The sequence below is a fragment of the Podarcis filfolensis genome, assembly GCF_964270895.1.
Source record: "Podarcis filfolensis genome assembly, chromosome: 6".
NCBI lineage: Eukaryota > Metazoa > Chordata > Lepidosauria > Squamata > Lacertidae > Podarcis > Podarcis filfolensis.
In genome coordinates, this window is record NC_139609.1 from 61,085,816 (window position 1) to 61,103,050 (window position 17,235).

Below are 17,235 nucleotides of genomic sequence, written 5' to 3' on the forward strand. Positions count from 1 at the left end.
ACAAGCTTGCCCAATGTGTGACTGCTCAGAAAATGCTCAGAGAGCAGAAGTTACTTTTGGTGATGTCACAAGAATGGGATTTGCATGACTTGGCCATGAAGCAATTACCGTATTTTTCACTCCATAGGGCGCACCTAGTTTTTAAGGGGGGGGGGAATAAAGGGGAAAAAATTATTTTTATAAAAATTATAAAAATCTCCAGGCTTCAGCGAAAGCCTGCATTCGCTCCATAGGACGCGCACACATTTCCCCTCATACAGTAGTAGTAAACTGTAGTTTGCAGTAGTAGTAAACTGCATTTTGTGATTTACTTTCATAGATTACTCAAAATTCAGGTAGGTGATATTATGGTAATACCTTGAATCTTACCACAAACTTATAAAAGCAAGGCTAAAATTATGTAGACATTATTTTATATTATTTTGTGGTTTTATTTTTCTTGTTATAGTTTCTCAAGATATTTGTGGTGCTCCGGTAATTCTAAAAGGAAGTGTGTATCCACCACAACCTTATTATAACCTTGGAAGTATCATTTCTGTGCAGTGTGATAAAAAGTATTCTTTTCCTGATGAAACCATGGAGATGAAAGCACAGTGCAAAGGCTACAATCAGTGGGATCCCCCTGTACAACTTTGTTTCTGTATGTACAAATCCAGCTTTGTGGTATTGACGTCTGTTGATAAAGAAGACAAAAACTTAAAAACCCTACTAGGTAGACAAGTCTACTTACCTTAGACGGTCAGGCGGCATTGCAGCCTGGTCAGTGATCCAGCAGTCAGCTGGAGAGGACTGCGGGCCTGCCTGCAGATTGGCCTTTGGCTGGCAGGCCCGAACCCGGGGATTCCCAGGGATGGGGGCAACCAACCAATGGGCTTTGCTTGGGTCTGCCCCCGGGGAATAAAATTAGATAAGCCCGGCAAAGACCCATCTAGTCCAGCATTCTGTTCACACAGTGGCCTATAGGAAGCCCTCACCCAGCACATGGTGCAATTGCACTCTCCTATTCATGACCCCCAGCAATTGGTTTTGAGAGGCATGTTGCCGCTGATATATAACAATTATGACTATATCATATCAACCTTGATAGCCTTATTCTCCATCAGATTATCCAATCCCTTTTCAAAACTGTCCAAGTTGGCTTCCATAGCTACATTTTGTAGCAATGAATTACCGTATTTTTCGTCCCATAGGACGCTCCGTCCCATAGGACGCACCTACTTTTTTTGGGGGGGGGAAATAAAGGAAAAATGTTTTTCCTTTATTTCCCCCCCAAAACCAGGTCGGGGAACAGTGGGATGGTGGCGCTGCGCCTCCCCGCTGTCCCCCAAGCTTGTGGAGCTGGCCGATGTCTGCCCGACGCGAGGGGCGCTCTGCTTCAGGGCGCCCCACGCGCCGGGCGGCAGGCTGCGGACACCTGCGCGAAGCACGGGGCGTCCTCCAAAGGGCGCCCCGTGCTCCGCACTGCCGGCTGCCGCCAGCAAGCCGTGCGTGCCCGGGGGGAGTTCCCCCAGGTGCGCAAGGCTTGCGGACACCTGAGCGAAGCACGGGGCATCCTCCGGAGGGCGCCCCGTGCTCCGCGCTGCAGGCTGCCGCCAGCAAGCCGTGCGTGCCCGGGGGGATCTCCCTCCGGGCGTGCAAGGCTTGCGGACACCTGAGCGAAGCACGGGGCATCCTCCGGAGGGCGCTCCGTGCTCCGCGCTGCCGGCTGCCGCCCGCAAGCCGTGTGCGCCCGGGGGGATCTCCCCCCGGGCGTGCAAGGCTTGTGGACACCTGCTTCAGAGCAGACACCTGCTCTGCTTCAGGCAGAGCAGGACACCTGCTCTGCTTCAGGGCGCCCCACGCGCCGGGCGGCAGGCTGCGGACACCTGCGCGAAGCACGGGGCGTCCTCCGGAGGGCGCCCCATGCTCCGCGCTGCAGGCTGCTGCCCGCAAGCCGTGCACGCCTGGGGGGATCTCCCCCCAGGCGTGCAAGCCTTGCGGACACCTGTGCGAAGCACGGGGCGTCCTCCGGAGGGCGCCCCGTGCTCCGCGCTGTAGGGTCCGGCTGCAAGCCTTGCGCGCCTGGGGGAACTCCCCCCGGGCATGCAAGGCTTGCAGATAGCTTCTTGGAGCCTGGAGAGCGAGAGGTGTCGGTGCGCACCGACGCCTCTCGCTCTCCAGGCTTCATCGAAAGCATGCATTCGCCCCATAGGACGCACACACATTTCCCCTTCATTTTTGGAGGGGAAAAAGTGCATCCTAAAGGCGAAAAATACAGTACATAGTTTAACTGTGTTGCATGAAGCGCTTTGTTTTGTCAGTCCTGAATCTCCTATTCAGATTGATTTGATGACCTTGGACTCTAGTATACTATGAGAAGGGGAGAAAAATATTCCCCTATCCATTTTTCTTCACACCATGCATCACTTTATATACCTCTATAATGACCCCCCTTATCTTTTTTCCCTAATTAAAATACCCTAAATATTATACCCTTTCCACAAAGAGTTGCTCCAGTCCATTCAGAAATTTCCTTTTCCTTTTCTGCATCATTTCCAGTTCTACAATACTTCTTTTTGCATTGCAGTAAGCAGAGCTGTACACAATATTCAAAGTGTTGTTGCACCATAGATTTACCGTATTTTTCGCCCTATAGGACGCACTTTTTCCCCTCCAAAAATGAAGGGGAAATCTGGGTGCGTCCTATGGGACGAATGCAGGCTTTCGCTGAAGCTTGGAGAGCGAGAGTGGTCGGTGCGCACCGACCCCTCTTGCTCTCCAGGCTTCAGGAAGACATCCGCAGCCTAGGCAGCCCTATGGGAGTTCCCGCAGGGCTGTCTAGGCTGCGGATAGCAGCCTGCTTCCCGGAGCATCGGGCGCTCTGCTTTCAGGGTGCCCGGCGCTTTGGGAACACATCCGCAGCCTAGGCAGCCCTGTGGGAGGTCCCGCAGGGTTGTCTAGGCTGCGGATAGCAGCCTGCTTCCTGGAGCGTCGGACAGACATCCGCAGCGTGGGGAGCCCTGCAGGAGTTCCCCGCAGGGCTCCCCACGCTGCGGATAGCAGCCTGCCGCCTGGCGTGCGGAGCACCCTGAAGCAGAGCGCCCCGCGCGCCGGACAGAAATCCGCAGCGTGGGGAGCCCTGCAGGAGTTCCCCGCAGGGCTCCCCATGCTGCGGATAGCAGCCTGCCGCCCGGCGGGCAGGGCACCCTGAAGCAGAGCACCCCTCGCACCGGGCAGACATCGGCCAGCCCCACAAGCTCGGGGGACAGCAGGGAGGCGCAGCGCCACCATCCCGCTGTTCCTCGACCTGGTTCGGTTTCCCCGACCTGCTTTTGGGGGGGAAATATAATGGGTGGTAGTCAACTAGTTTTTATACTACTGGAAGGAGATTTCACCCATCTCCTCCTACCTGGGAAGCTACTACCTGGGTTCCTTTCAGGAGAAAAGGAGGGATATAAATTTGATAAATAAATAATAAATGGTAGTGCTACTGTACTAATATTAACATAGTGCTGCTTCATTTGACAGTATTGTGCTAAATGTTTATGGAAGAGGCAATGCATTAATACACTAATTGATGGATTTAAATGTACATTGTTTTACTTTATTTGCAAAGCAAAGACTACAAACAATGGGACAAAGTAAAAATAATAGTTATTTCAAGTAACAAAATGCCCAGTGTAGTGTCAACTATAAACTGCAACTGTTGAATTCTCTCATTCTTTGTAATGCAGGATTGGGATGAAGCTAAAATGATGGTGTTTAGGCCATGGTTGCAAAGCTGAATGCTGTGTGTCTTACTCAATAGCTAGCTTGTGAATTGTTGGGACAAGTAAAAAGAGGGTGATGCTGGGTCTCTCTCTCTCTCTCTCTCTCTCTCTCTCTCTCTCTCTCTCTCTCTCACACACACACACACACACACACACACCATTTACCTCTCCTAAGGATCCACAAACTAGTACAGTGGTACCTCCAGTTGCGGATGGGATCCGTTCTGGAACTCCAGTCAGATGCCGAGGTTTCTGCAACTAGAGGGACTGCTTCTGTGCATGCACGCGTGGCGAAACCCGGAAAAATACTTCCAGGTTCATTGCATGTGTATCCTGAAGGATACATAACCCGAGGTGAACATAAGTAGAGGTACCACTGTAATCAATAATTTGATACATCACACACACACAGCTTTGCAACCATGGCCTAAGAGTCCAGCCACACCACAGGAGGAAGCAGCAACAAAGCTACTCTGGTGATGAATCAAAAATCTCAACACCCTGGCTCAGATAGCATCAGGGCTTTTTTCCCCAGCCGGAACTCACCAGAACTCAGTTCCAGGACCTCTCTCAGGTGGGCACCATTGCCTTTCAAAGACAATGAAGGAGGTGCTCATGGTGTGTTCTGGCACCTCTTTTTCTAGAAAAATAGCACTAGATAGCATATTGATGCATAACAAAGGAGTAAAAAAAGCCACCCTTGTAACTTTTGCCTCATGCAGTCGTGAAAGAAAAGATTTATGCAAGGTGTCTATTGTGTTCATTTTTTTCTGGAGTAGCTCCCCTAAGAACTCTGCATGGAATTACCTCTGTTGCCATCCTGGAAACAATTATGCCCCTTCCTGCCCCTTTTCACAGATACTAGTTTTGGGGAAACAGACAGACCTGCTCTTAGAGAAGGGAGAAATTGAGGAGAGGGCCAATTCGAGTGGAGCCTGCTTGGCAGCTTTTTATCTAAGCAACAAAAAGGGGTAGGGGGGCAGCTCTCCTACAATTTTATAATCTTATTTCTGTGTGGACTTTTGTGTTACTTTATTGTTTATGATCATTATTTGCTTTCAGTTAGATTATCCCCAGACACTGCTAAACTCCATATCCCTAAAGGAATAATAAAACAAGGGAAAAAAGAATACTATTACCCTGGAGATGAAGTTATTATTGAGTGCTATGCTGGCTATTTTTTGAAAGGATCATCTAGGATTAAATACATTGGTGGAAAAAAATGGTTGCCTAATATTCCACGTTGTTATCTGAGTAAGTATTAATCCTTGTGAAAATGTAACATGCCAAATATTTTTCCATTGATATGAGACTGCCTTCTTTTAAATATATGCTTTCATAGAGGTACAGAATCTAGACAGTTTATCTCACAGTAGTGCATCAAAATTTAAAGGATTAGCTTGGCCCTCTTTGTAGTCACTTCAGAGTCTCCTCTACTACTTGATATAATGATCTAGGAAGAAGGTTATTTATTCTGAGAGACTGGAGAATCCATTTCTTTCACCATTCCCTCATAGGTGAACCTACCCCATCACGTCCCTGCCCAACTAGCTTTTTTACTTTTTTGTAATACTGTTTTTATTGAAAAGCAAACAAAACAAAACAAACAAAAATAGTCATTGGTTTTAATCCTTATGGCCAGTTACATACAAGTATATTTTCATCATATAAACATGTATTGAAGAAGATGGCCAATGAACCTCTCCAGAAGGAGCTGTGAGATACCGTAGGTTTGAGCACTTCTGTTTGGGAGCTAGTAAAAGAAATAAACTGAAACCAATCTGTTTCAAGCATGTCGTTTGTAGTTTCCCCTCTAGCTAGCTAACACTTTTGTATGATCTTGTCCATTAGCGCCAGATGCCACACTCTGTCACACCATTTACGAAATGAACAGCCTTCTGTGTCCTTCTACACATGCACAGTAGTCAGAAGATTACAAACAAGTGACTTAGATAACAGATATTTGTTTCGCCTTTGAAAAAGAGAGAGCAAAGCTATGCCTGTGAGATAGCTCATTTGGTAGAATATACTGTAAGACTCTTAATCTCAGGATTGCGGGTTTGAGCCCCACATTGGGCAAAAAGATTCCTGCATTGCAGAGGGTTGGACTAGATGACCCTTGTGGCCCCTTCCAAGTCTTTAATTCTATGGATCTAAGACCCGCTTTCATTTCAACCTTCTAGTGTAGCAGTTCAGATATGGTCATGAACACAAATCACCAAAAACTTGTACCTTTGAGCACTCACACCAAAGATGCATTAAGGTCTCCAATATTTGGTTACCTCTCCAATATACAGGTGGAATGGAGTTGTCAATGTAATGTAGGCATACTGGAGTCCAGTGCCATCTATGAATAAGTTTCAGTGTTGATTCTTTAATTTTAGTGGGAACAGTTTTAAAAAGAGGTGTGTGCCCATTCACCCTCTGTGATACTCACGTTGAGATCTGATTCCTAGAGTGATTTATCTACCATGTTTAAACTGAAAAATCAAGTATTTTATATGTATCTGTTGCTATCCCCTTCACATTTCTAGAACCAATTCCACACAGCTTCTTAAAACAGACTAAGGTATTTTGGTGCATCATGAGTTTAAAACCATTGTTTTATTATTACATTTATTTCCTACCTTTCCTCTAAGCAGCTTGAGGATGTGAGTATAGCTCTGTTTTCATGAAATGTGAGGATTTGTAAGTACTTATTTTTAAAATGAGACTTGCAGCTTTAGCATTGTAAAAGGAAATTCTAACCCTTTCAAAAAGGGAAAAAAGAAAAAAGAGATTTGGAATTAATGAGTCAAATAAAGTCAATGATTATTCTTTTAAACCTGTATGATTTCTAGATTAGTATAGGAGAAAGTTTAAAATGGCCAAGTCATATATGAGAGTACGTGCAGTAAGCGAAGCATATCAATCAGTTGTGATATGAAATCCACCTTGAGCTGCAGTACTTTCTTATGAGACTGCCAGTCTGAATGAGTAGACTTTCTAGAAATAGTCTTACAATGTTCTTTTCTGAGAAGTTTGCTTATTAGAACCATTTCCCCTTCTTTTCTAGGTATTTTCCTGAGAGTACTTATAGCTGGTATGTAATTTATTGAAAATGAATGGGAGAAACAGGAAGATGTATTAAACATGTTTAAATACCAGTGTTTTGTACAATTTCAGATGCTTTTTACCAATAGCAAAAAATACTGGGTCAGAGATAAGCATTTTGAAGTTTCACTTTTTGGAGAGAGTTAAGTCCATGCTTAATTCTCCTTATTAAATTAAGTCCCCTGGTTTTCAAAAGGGAAAATTAAGCATGGATTAAAAATCAGCTCATGCCCCTAGAAGTTTCTCCCATATTTTTCTTTGCTAGACAGGATTTACTTTTTGTCGAATTGACTCTGAACATTGTGCACACCATTGGTGCTTTGTAAATTTTCCACATTTTATCAGTTTAGCACTGGTGCTCAAATATTTGCTCATCAATTGATGAATCTCATCCTTGGGTCCAAAATCTACAAGTACATTGTCACACACACACACACACACACACACACACACACAGTATTTACTGGTAATAATTTAAAATTATTTCTGGTACTAAATAGCAGTGTAGGCAGTGAATCACCAACCTTTACTCCATCATACTAATTGGTGTTTTTTTGTCTTGGAGTAACTTATGATCACCTAATGACAAATCATTGCATTTTATTGTTAACATTCAAGAGGTATTATTATGCTTTGAGTAACATTTGAAGGACATTTTCAAAACTGGTTTTGAATTATGCATGAGTTTTCTTGGCCTCCCATGAGCCTTTTTTAATAGGATAGTATGGTGTATTTTTCTTGTGTGTGTTTTTTTTCCTTTTAGGGTGCCTATTACCTGTATTGATTGTTGGAACCAAAATGGTTTATCAGAATTTTTACTTAAAAAGGTAAAACATCTCTTATTACTAAACTCCTCTTTTATTTTCTGTTTTATGTTTCTAAATTTTTATTGAATTTTCAATTTTACATCTCAAAAAAAAATTTTCATACTATTTTATCTCCAATGACTTCCCTCCTCCTTCCATGGTTCATTTTGCTTGTCTATCATTCCTGCACATTTTACTTTAACCATTTTAATCAGTTCTCCACTCTTACATCACTCAAATATTCATTACACTGTTGAATTTATCTTAATGTTGCCAGTGTTTTCAGCTGTATACAATTACTTCCATATACTCAATAAATATTTTCCACTCTTCTTTGAATACATGTTCTTCTTGCTCTCTTACTCTATGTGTTAAACCTGCTAGTTCTGTGTATTCTAACATCTTAAGTTGCCAATCCTCCTTGCCTGGGACCTCTGTCGCTTTCTATTTTGGGGCTAACAAAACTTAAGCCGCCATTGTTGCATACATTAATTTTTTCTGGCACCTAGGAATTTCTGTCTGAACTATTCCCAGCAGGAAGGACTCCGATCTTTTTGGGGAAAGTTATTTTAAACATTTTTTCAACTCACTGTAGATCATCTCCCAATATTATTTTACCTTTTTCCATGTCCACCACATATGAAAAAATGTTCCCTCCATTTCTTTACATTTCCAGAACATATCTGATTCTGCTCTATACATCTTAATCAAGCTGTTCGGAGTTACAGTGAGGGGGGAAAGTATTTGATCCCCTGCTAAATTTTCCCATTTGCCCTCTGACGAAGAAATGACCAGTCCATAATTTTAATGGTAGGTTTATTGTAGCTATGAGAGACAGAATAACAACAGGAAAACCCCAAAAAGGGAAGATAGCTCATCTCTCCTATGCTACCCTTGTGTATCTAAGATGACTGGGCAGCAGTCCAGTGCCTTTAAGGGAAGCCCACCATCCCATACTGTACTGTCTCATGTTGTGGCCTTCCTAGAAGCCCACAACCTTTTCTTATGACACAATACACACAATCAATTCCTAAAGGATGCAGCCTTCAAGATCTAATAATAGATATTGAACTGGTTCCACCTTCTATACAGGTTCGACATAAAGAGACATCTTGCTGGATGCCATACTTGCCTTTTGATTACAATTTCATGTTTTCCAACACATGTGGTCATGCTCCAGATTTATACTTTTGTGCTGCATTATATATTGGACTAAGATTAAGCCAATTCAGAAACAGCAATTAGTTCAATCTGGGGCTGCAAAGTTGCTAACTGGGATTAAGTGTTGTGGTCATATTATGTTAGTGTTTCACAAACTGCATTCAATTGCTAGTACTTATTTTAAAGCCTTTCATGGCTTCTGTTAAAGCTTGTTGTCTCCAGATACCTGAAACATCATTATGTCTGCCTGTCCATATGATAACATCTCCAGCAGAGCCCCATCACTGGGTCTTGAGATCTAATAGTGAAAAAACAATCTACTGGCTATTGTGATTAACTGTGCAATCCTGTACATGTCTACTCAGAAGTAAATCCCATTGAGTCCAATGGGACCTGCTCTTAGATAAATGGGCAGGGGGTTACAGTGAAAAGAAGGCCTTGTGCATCCACAAAGCACTTCCATGAGGGAGAAGGAAGCCTATTTTCTGTAATTACTTTTCAAAGATAAATGCAGCATCTTTTAAAATTAAAAATACAGTGGTGCCTCGCAAGACGAAATTAATCCGTTCCGCGAGTCTCTTCGTCTTGCGGTTTTTTCGTCTTGCGAAGCACGGCTATTAGCGGCTTAGCGGCTATTAACGGCTTAGCGGCTTTAAGAAAACAAGGAAACAAAGGAACAAAGGAAACAAACTCGCAAGAACTTGCAAGACGTTTCATCTTGCGAAGCAAGCCCATAGGGAAAATCGTCTAGCGAAGCGACGCAAAAACCGAAAAACCCTTTCGTCTTGCACGTTTTTCGTTTTGCGAGGCATTCGTCTTGCGGGGCACCACTGTAGTATTCTGTCTGCAATGATATTGTGGTTTTTATATTATGCTGTGGTGGATTGGGTTGGTTTTGGTTCCAATCCATTCCCACCAATTTATATAGAATGATAGAGGTTTTGCACCTTGTTTGGTACCTTGCTGCAGTTTTGGTCACCTCACAGTAGTGATATACTTCCATACAGATGACCCCCCTGAGACATGGAGCAAGTATATAGGTGGAGCTCTCCATTGAGCCTAGAGAGGTGGAGAGGCCTAGATTGGTTAGCTGAAAGAGTGGGTTGACCATACTTCCATTCCCTGACAGGGCAAGAACAGAGAGCAGAGAGATGCAGCAGAGCACAACAGCTATCAAAGAACTTAGTTTGCGGCCAAAGAGTAAAGTAGCAGTGGCCAGTCCTAACCTACTCGGCAATGACCTTTCAAGTGACACATCCAAGAGGATAGCAGTACAAGGAAAATTGGGCCATCCCCGCAGCTTCAGAAGCAAATCAGTGTACTAGGTAGACTCAGCTTATTTCTGCCCTTTCTTTTCCTTCCCTTTCTTTTACCTTTAATACCCCTATCACCCTTTACTTATGTGTTAAATGAGAGAGGCAGTATTCTGTTTACGGTGGTCAGCAAATAACTGTTTATGGCCCCTCATCTCTATGAACTCAGCATATGGTCTCTGGAAGATATGTGCTCCTACATATATATTTTTAATGAGAAAAAGCAATAAAGGGACATACGATGCAACAGCACATTCAAAAACTGCAAGATACCGAATTTAGGGCCATATTTATCTTAAAAATCAAATAATAATTGTATCTGTGATCTGATCTACTTCCCATCTTTTAACATGTGTCTGAATTTAAATTGTGTTAAAGCCAAAATTCTTTTTGCTAATCTTTAGCTAATGCTGCATTTCTGCACTCACATTCAGTAAATAAACATGCAAAGAAATACAGGTACCTCGCCGGTTACATTCCTGAGTACCACATGTATATATGAAATGACGTATAGTGGGGAACACCATATAAAAAGCCTGTAAACACCCTTTAGACTCCACCACAATCGCTCCTTCCTAACCTCCTTTCTCAAACTCCAGCTCTCTACAGGCCTCAAAGGTTGGTGCAAAGGCACCTGGGATTGCTAGCCATCTCCCCACTCTTTCTTGCACCATTTTTGCACTTTCCCCACTCTTTTCTGGCTGTTTCTGCCCTTTTTGTGGTTTAAATCTTTTTATTTAATTATTTCCTGGCATTGCATGTATACGTGGTTGGGCATGAGTGAAATGTGCATAAATGGGGTGATGCTTGTGTGGTATGACAGTTCACACAGTAAACTGCAATGTCCCGCAAACCTGTGCCTATAATATACACAGTTACAGGAAAGTGCCTATTTCAGATTCCACTTTTCAACATTTTAGTAATGAATGTGAAAATTCTATGAACAACTATAAGTTAAAGAGTAGATATTTGCTTCAAGTAGAAGAATATGGGCTATACTAAAACCTATATGCAGGTGCTTATTAGCACAGTCCCAACGGCTACTTCAGAAGGGAATTATTGAGAAGCAAGAAGAGTGCTCATTTGCTCACCACTGCTCTGATTTAAAATGGCCCCCAAAGTATGCGCTGGGGCCAGAGATACGTTGCAGAGAAGCAGAAGGCTTAAGCAGTCTTCTCTGAAAAGCTGAAATGGGTTGCTAACACGGTGCCCTTCAGATTGTTGGACTACAACTACTGTCATTTATGACCAGGGATGGCCTATCCCATTTCACCACATGGGACAAAAACAGAATGTGCTTTTCTGTGCCCCCTGCCACACCCTCCCCACTTCTGCTGCACACTGTAATGCTCTCACCCCCGGTCATGCTGAACTCATTCCACAAGGCTTTGTCGCTTTTCTTCTCCAGGGGTGAGGAAGAAAAGTGAAGCGACACACCAGAATGCCCTCCTCTCTCACCAAACTCAGCAAAAGTGGGAGCAAGTCTGCAAGGGCTTGATGCTTGTCTTCTCTGTCCCAGGGACTGGGGAGAGAAGCTGCAATGCAGCATGCTGGAGTGCTCCCGACAAGGGCTCTTACAGTGTTGGGACACCACCTCTTGTGCTTCTTTCACCTGACACAGCCACTTCACCCTGCCTCATGGGCAGGCCAGCTCTGTTTATGACTACTGCCTGTGCTGCCTGGGACTTATGGAAGCTCTAGTCCAACAACATCAGGAGGGCACTATGTTGGATTCTCCTGATCTAAAACAATAAGATTTCACTGTAAATTATGTTTCAGTTCTCCTATAAATTACTATGAATGACATCATATGTGCTTACTGTATTCATATTTTGAAGTTGAAGTTGCTCCAAAGAACTCACTTCGCCATCTTGGCCTCACAACAGCCCTGGGAGATAGCTGAAAAATAGATGCTTGCCCAAATCTGCCAAATGATCTTCATTGGTAAGCAAGAAAATATTTCTAGATACTGGAAAATCTACCAATTCCTGGCAAACTTCCAACCTCAATTAAATATTTTTTGATACTTTAATTCACCTGATACTTAAAATGAGGAACTACTTCACAAAAATATTTCATAAAATTGAAAAATTTATGTTCTTTGCTTACAGTCCTAGATAGGGACAGAAGGACTTCATTTGTGGTTCAAACTGAGATCCATTAAGTGTGGCATTTTGTTATTAGAAGCAGCCAGCTCACAACCACAGTTTTAGAATGGTAGGCATCCCTTATTGCTTGTCCTCAGCATCTGTACTTAGAGTTCTTCGTAGTCTCTATACAGTCCATTGTGTGGGTTCTGTGCCCAGAGCAGTATTAAGAACCTTCTAGAGCAGGTACCTTTCAGATGCTTTGGACTGCAAGTCCCTATTCCATGACCCTTGGTTGTGCTGGCTAGGGCTGATCAGAGTTAGCATCAAAGAGTCAGGAGGAGACCAGTTTGGGGGAAAGTTGGGCTCTTAAAAACATTTTGGTAGGTCTGCTTCCATTCCACATGATGTATTCTCAAGCAGTATGCTCCCATCCCCCTCAGTTCCTTCTTGGCCACTGCAGTGGTTGCATCTTTGAAACTTTATCACCCTTCCCCCATTCCTCTTTATAAAAAACCCAAACTTTATTCTGTTTTATTTTCTCTTCTCTCTATACAGTACTTTCCCTTTCAAATTTTGTATTTTATTTCATCTCTAGGATCTCTCTAGACCAGTACTATTTTTCTAGAAAAAGCGGTACTGGAATTCACCACGAACACCTCCCTCGTTCTCTTAGAATGGCAATGGCACCCACGTGAGAGGTTCCAGAACTGAGTTCTGTTGAGTTCTGGCTATAAAAACCCCTGCTCTAGACTATCTGAGACATCTTAGTGCTCCTCCAGAACCTGCCCCCTTTAAATTTGGTAAATATTTTTTTGCCATGCACGTAAAGCTGAATGCACACAAGTTGCTGGCTTACTGTGTATGCCCAGACAGATGTTTTAGTTGTCTGGCTGTTTTAAATGACAGGTAAATCATAATGGGTTTTGTTGATGTTCAGCTGCTTCTTTCAAAGACTTTGCATTTTAGAAAGTTACAAATGTCACTGTATAATGATATTTCGTATTTGAGATGGGTTTTCTTTTCTTTTCAGGCACTTGATTAAACGAGCACTTCCTAAAAGCTACAAGGGATAAATTGTAAATTTCTGAAGATAATTATACACTTACATGAATCAAAGACTTTAAAGTTTAATTTGTATTATATATTAATTTACAAGAAATAAAGCATATACATGAATATAAGATCATAAATCTCATTTTTAAAAATAGATTCTGTACCTAGTGGCGACTGGTACTCATGGAACAGTAGGCAGGGAAATCAACAGTAGGTGGAGTTGGAGCCAATGATAGGCACAGCCAACTATTTCTAGTCCCGCCCCCCAATCTCATCATTGAATTCTGCATTTGGGCTTGATGGGGCATGTGACCCTCACCTGTCCTAAGAGCTACTCCTGCTGAGGAATCACACACCTCCTCCCAGAGCTAATGCACCCCACCTGGCCAGCTAATGAGCTGAGCTGTGTGCCCTTGTCTGTCTCAGCCTCCTGGAGTGTACCTGCTCCTCTTACTTACGCCTCAGAGCCCACCATGTTCATGGAGATGGGGGCTGCTCTGGCTCTGGGTAATGGGTCCTGCTCCTCTGGTTCCTGTGCTGTGACTCCCATCACATCGCTGACCGCTGTCACTCCGTGAGTACTTTCTATGCCCCCAACCCCTCCTCCACCCCCAGCTTGCCCTGGTGTATACCAGTCACAACTATACCCCTTGCCAGGATCTTCTTTCTCCTCCCCATTGTCCTGCCAATTCATGACATGTTATTTGAAAAGAATTAGTACCCAAACCTCACATATTCAGATACAGTATATAAACAGCCAAACCTGTGTGTGTTACTTTAAACAAATAAGCAGTCTTAAATAAGCGTTTGGGTTTTTGCATGTGGCCGATCTATGGCAGCTGTTTCTCAAGAAACCATGGGGGTGGTTGTGTGTGGAGAGATTAGATACAGTGGTACCTCGGTTTATGAACTTAATCTGTTCCGGAAGCCCGTTCTTAAACTGAAACCGTTCTTAAACCGAGGTGCGCTTTCCCTAATGAGGCCTCCCACCGCCGGTGCCCTTCCACCGTTCGGATTCCGTTCTTAGACCGAGGTAAAGTTCGCAAACCAGGACACTACTTCTGGTTTTGCGGAGTTCATAAATCAAATTGTTCGTAAATAGGGCTCTTCTTAAACCGAGGTACCACTGTAATAGCATTTTTGCCTTCCTTGTTTGCCTTTTTCGATGTTTCAGAGGGTTTTCCCAGGTTTTTTCACCATTTTGGGGTCATATTTCCATGGTTGGGAACACACTAACAATTTCCTCATAGCAATCAATGGAAATCGTCAACTCGTGTAAATGCTTGCCTAACAAACAATTTCATGAGAAAACATAGTGTTCGGATATCAAGACCTGATTGCAGTTGCTTAGATACACTTCCATGCTACGTGCTTAAAAGTCATGTGTTGCCATCTGGTTGGATAGTAAACTTAATCCTCATATTGAAACTTTAAAATTATTATTTAAGTAACACCATCAATGTTTATGATACTCTACTAAGTAACAAGTAAAAAAGGACAGGTCCTGGAAGCCTACAAAATCTGAGTGTGCTGAAGAAAACAAAGGTTCAGATATAGGCAAATTCAGACAAATTCAGATGTAACTATCCCAGCTAAGTAAGTCACGGTTTGTTAGATTTAGAATGTGCATCATATCTGCACACTTCCCTACTTCATCTTCTCTTTGTTGCACACTGACTTTGGTTGTCAAATCATGCTTTGTTAAAGCCACAATTTCCCATTACATCTGGGAGAGGTAGCAATTAAAAGTGGATAGCAACAGTCAGTCAGCCAGCCACTAATTATTCATCATTGCATCAAATATTTATGTAGGCAGTAATAATTGTTATGGGTTTAAGGACTTTCTTTAAAGAAGCTTCTCTTTAAAGAAGCTGTTGATACATAGTCCTGTTTACAGCTGCTCCTAGTACAACTGTATTTCCTGCAGACTCTGTACTTCCTGTTGCTTCTACTGTTTTCTAGAGAACAAGCTTGAGTCAAGTCCACCCATCTCTGTCTACCCCTTCTCTCTATGTTGCTTCTACTACATAAACATCCCATAGGCTAACAGCACACTGTCTCTTTTTTTATTCCAACTGTGCTTACATTCAAATGAGGAAAGGCTTAGCTGGGAGAGAGGAAAGCAGTTTGTGTTGATTTATCTGAGAAATTCTTTCTGCGGGATATGGGGGAAATGCAGCACTTTGACAATCCTGGTTGTTGTATATGGCTATGGTGTAATAGATTTCTGTTGCAATACATAACAATTCTGGATTAAAAAAATTAACTAATCTGGTACAGTGGTGCCTCGCAAGACGAAATTAATTCGTTCCGCGAGTTGTTTCGTATTGCAATTCTTTCGTCTTGCGGAGCACGGATTCCCTGGGTATTAACGGCTTTAAGAAAAAGGAAGCCAACTCACAAGACGTTTTTGTCTTGCAAAGTAAGCCCATAGGGAAAATCGTCTTGCGAAGCAACTCAAAAAACAAAAAACCCTTTCGTCTTGCGCGTTTTTCGTCTTGCGAGGCATTCGTCTTGCGAGGTACCACTGTACGCAGGCTGAGACCCTATCTGCCTGCGGACTGTCTCGCCAGAGTGGTGCATGCTCTGGTTATCTCCCGCTTGGACTACTGCAATGCGTTCTATGTGGGGCTACCTTTGAAGATGACCCAGAAACTACAACTAATCCAGAATGCGGCAGCTAGACTGGTGACTGGGAGCAGCCGCCGAGACCACATAACACCGGTCTTGAAAGACCTACATTGGCTCCCAGTACATTTCTGGGCCTTCTTGGTAGTGGCACCCGCCCTGTGGAACACCCTCCCACCAGATGTCAAAGAGAAAAACAACTACTGTACCAGACTTTCAGAAGACATCTGAAGGCAGCCCTGCTTAGGAAAGGCTTTAATGTTTGACAGACTATTGTATTTTAATATTTTGTTGGAAGCTGCCCATAGTAGCTGGGGAAACCCAGCCAGATGAGTGGGGTATTATTATTATTATTATTATTATTATTATTATTATTATTAACAAATGCTTTAAATTAATAAATCATCACTGGATGGTTCTTCTAAATTATTCCTCCCCAGCCACTCTCTCAAAGCTGCACCCTGTCTTTCTATTTATATTCCAAGTGCCTAATAATCTGGTTAAAACATTAGTTTGTATTGAAAATCAGTAAAATGTCAACCTTGAAAGACTGATAAAACAAAAGACAATGTCAGCTTCAATATATCAAATAGAAGAGCCGAAGCAGCAATAACCAAAAGACAAATACTTGTTCAAATAGAGATGGCTCTCCAGTAGCCCAAGTGTCTCCCCCTAAACACCCCCAAAAGATGGGTCCTGGCAGATTTCTGCAACAGATATGAAGAGATACAGCCGTCAGTTACATATTTGACTAGTCATAAGCCACAAGCAGCACCCCACAATACTGGAATAATAATACCGGACTGCATTATATAGCTGTCATTAACCACATTTTCTCAGCCACGTCTAGACCCTCTCTCCAGCCTGTCACATGGCGTAGTAAAACTCTGCATTGCACTGTCTAGGATTTTTTTTAAAAGAAATTGATTTTTAAAACCTCAAAAAGCAGCAGGAACCATATTTTCCCCACTCAATAATACTTCGATGTGAGAGAGCATGATTTCTACACTTTTTTCAAAGTGATGGCACAGTCCACCAACATATCACAGATGCGATACAATCCTGGATTTTCCCCGCTGTCTTTCGCAAGCAAGCTGTCATCTTCCACTGAGGTGGGGAGGAATAAAACGTAGCGAAAAAGTACAGTCTGCAAAGGATCCATCCCGCACTCTAGGTGGGAAATGCTATAGGGGGAAAACAGGGAAAGAGAGCTGAACAGCGACCATCGTGCGTCGCTCCCCGCAACGCGGCCCTTCACCGAACGCTTTTACGCCACTCGCCCGCGCAGTCGTGAGCCTGCCTTCTCTTCGCCGTCGCCGCTCAGCGTTATGCAACGGCCGCC

The 17,235-nt window shown here is 43.2% G+C and overlaps 1 protein-coding gene across 12 annotated transcripts in view; it reads left to right on the plus strand.

Annotated features, from left to right (window-relative positions):
• Positions 1-17,235, plus strand: part of LOC310764102 (C4b-binding protein-like) — a 51,174-nt gene that overhangs the window by 17,174 nt on the left and 16,765 nt on the right. For 5 of the 12 annotated variants that reach the window (XM_083617419.1, XM_083617416.1, XM_083617420.1 and 2 more), the window contains 2 exons: positions 449-671; positions 4,816-5,003. In XM_083617419.1, coding sequence (XP_083473545.1) covers positions 449-671; positions 4,816-5,003 — 411 coding nt within the window. Of the gene's footprint in view, positions 1-448; positions 672-4,811; positions 5,004-6,804; positions 6,832-7,605; positions 7,670-9,938; positions 10,135-11,530; positions 13,394-17,235 lie in introns of those variants that run through there. The other 7 variants (XM_083617418.1, XM_083617424.1, XR_014549014.1 and 4 more) reach the window with 6 other exon arrangements.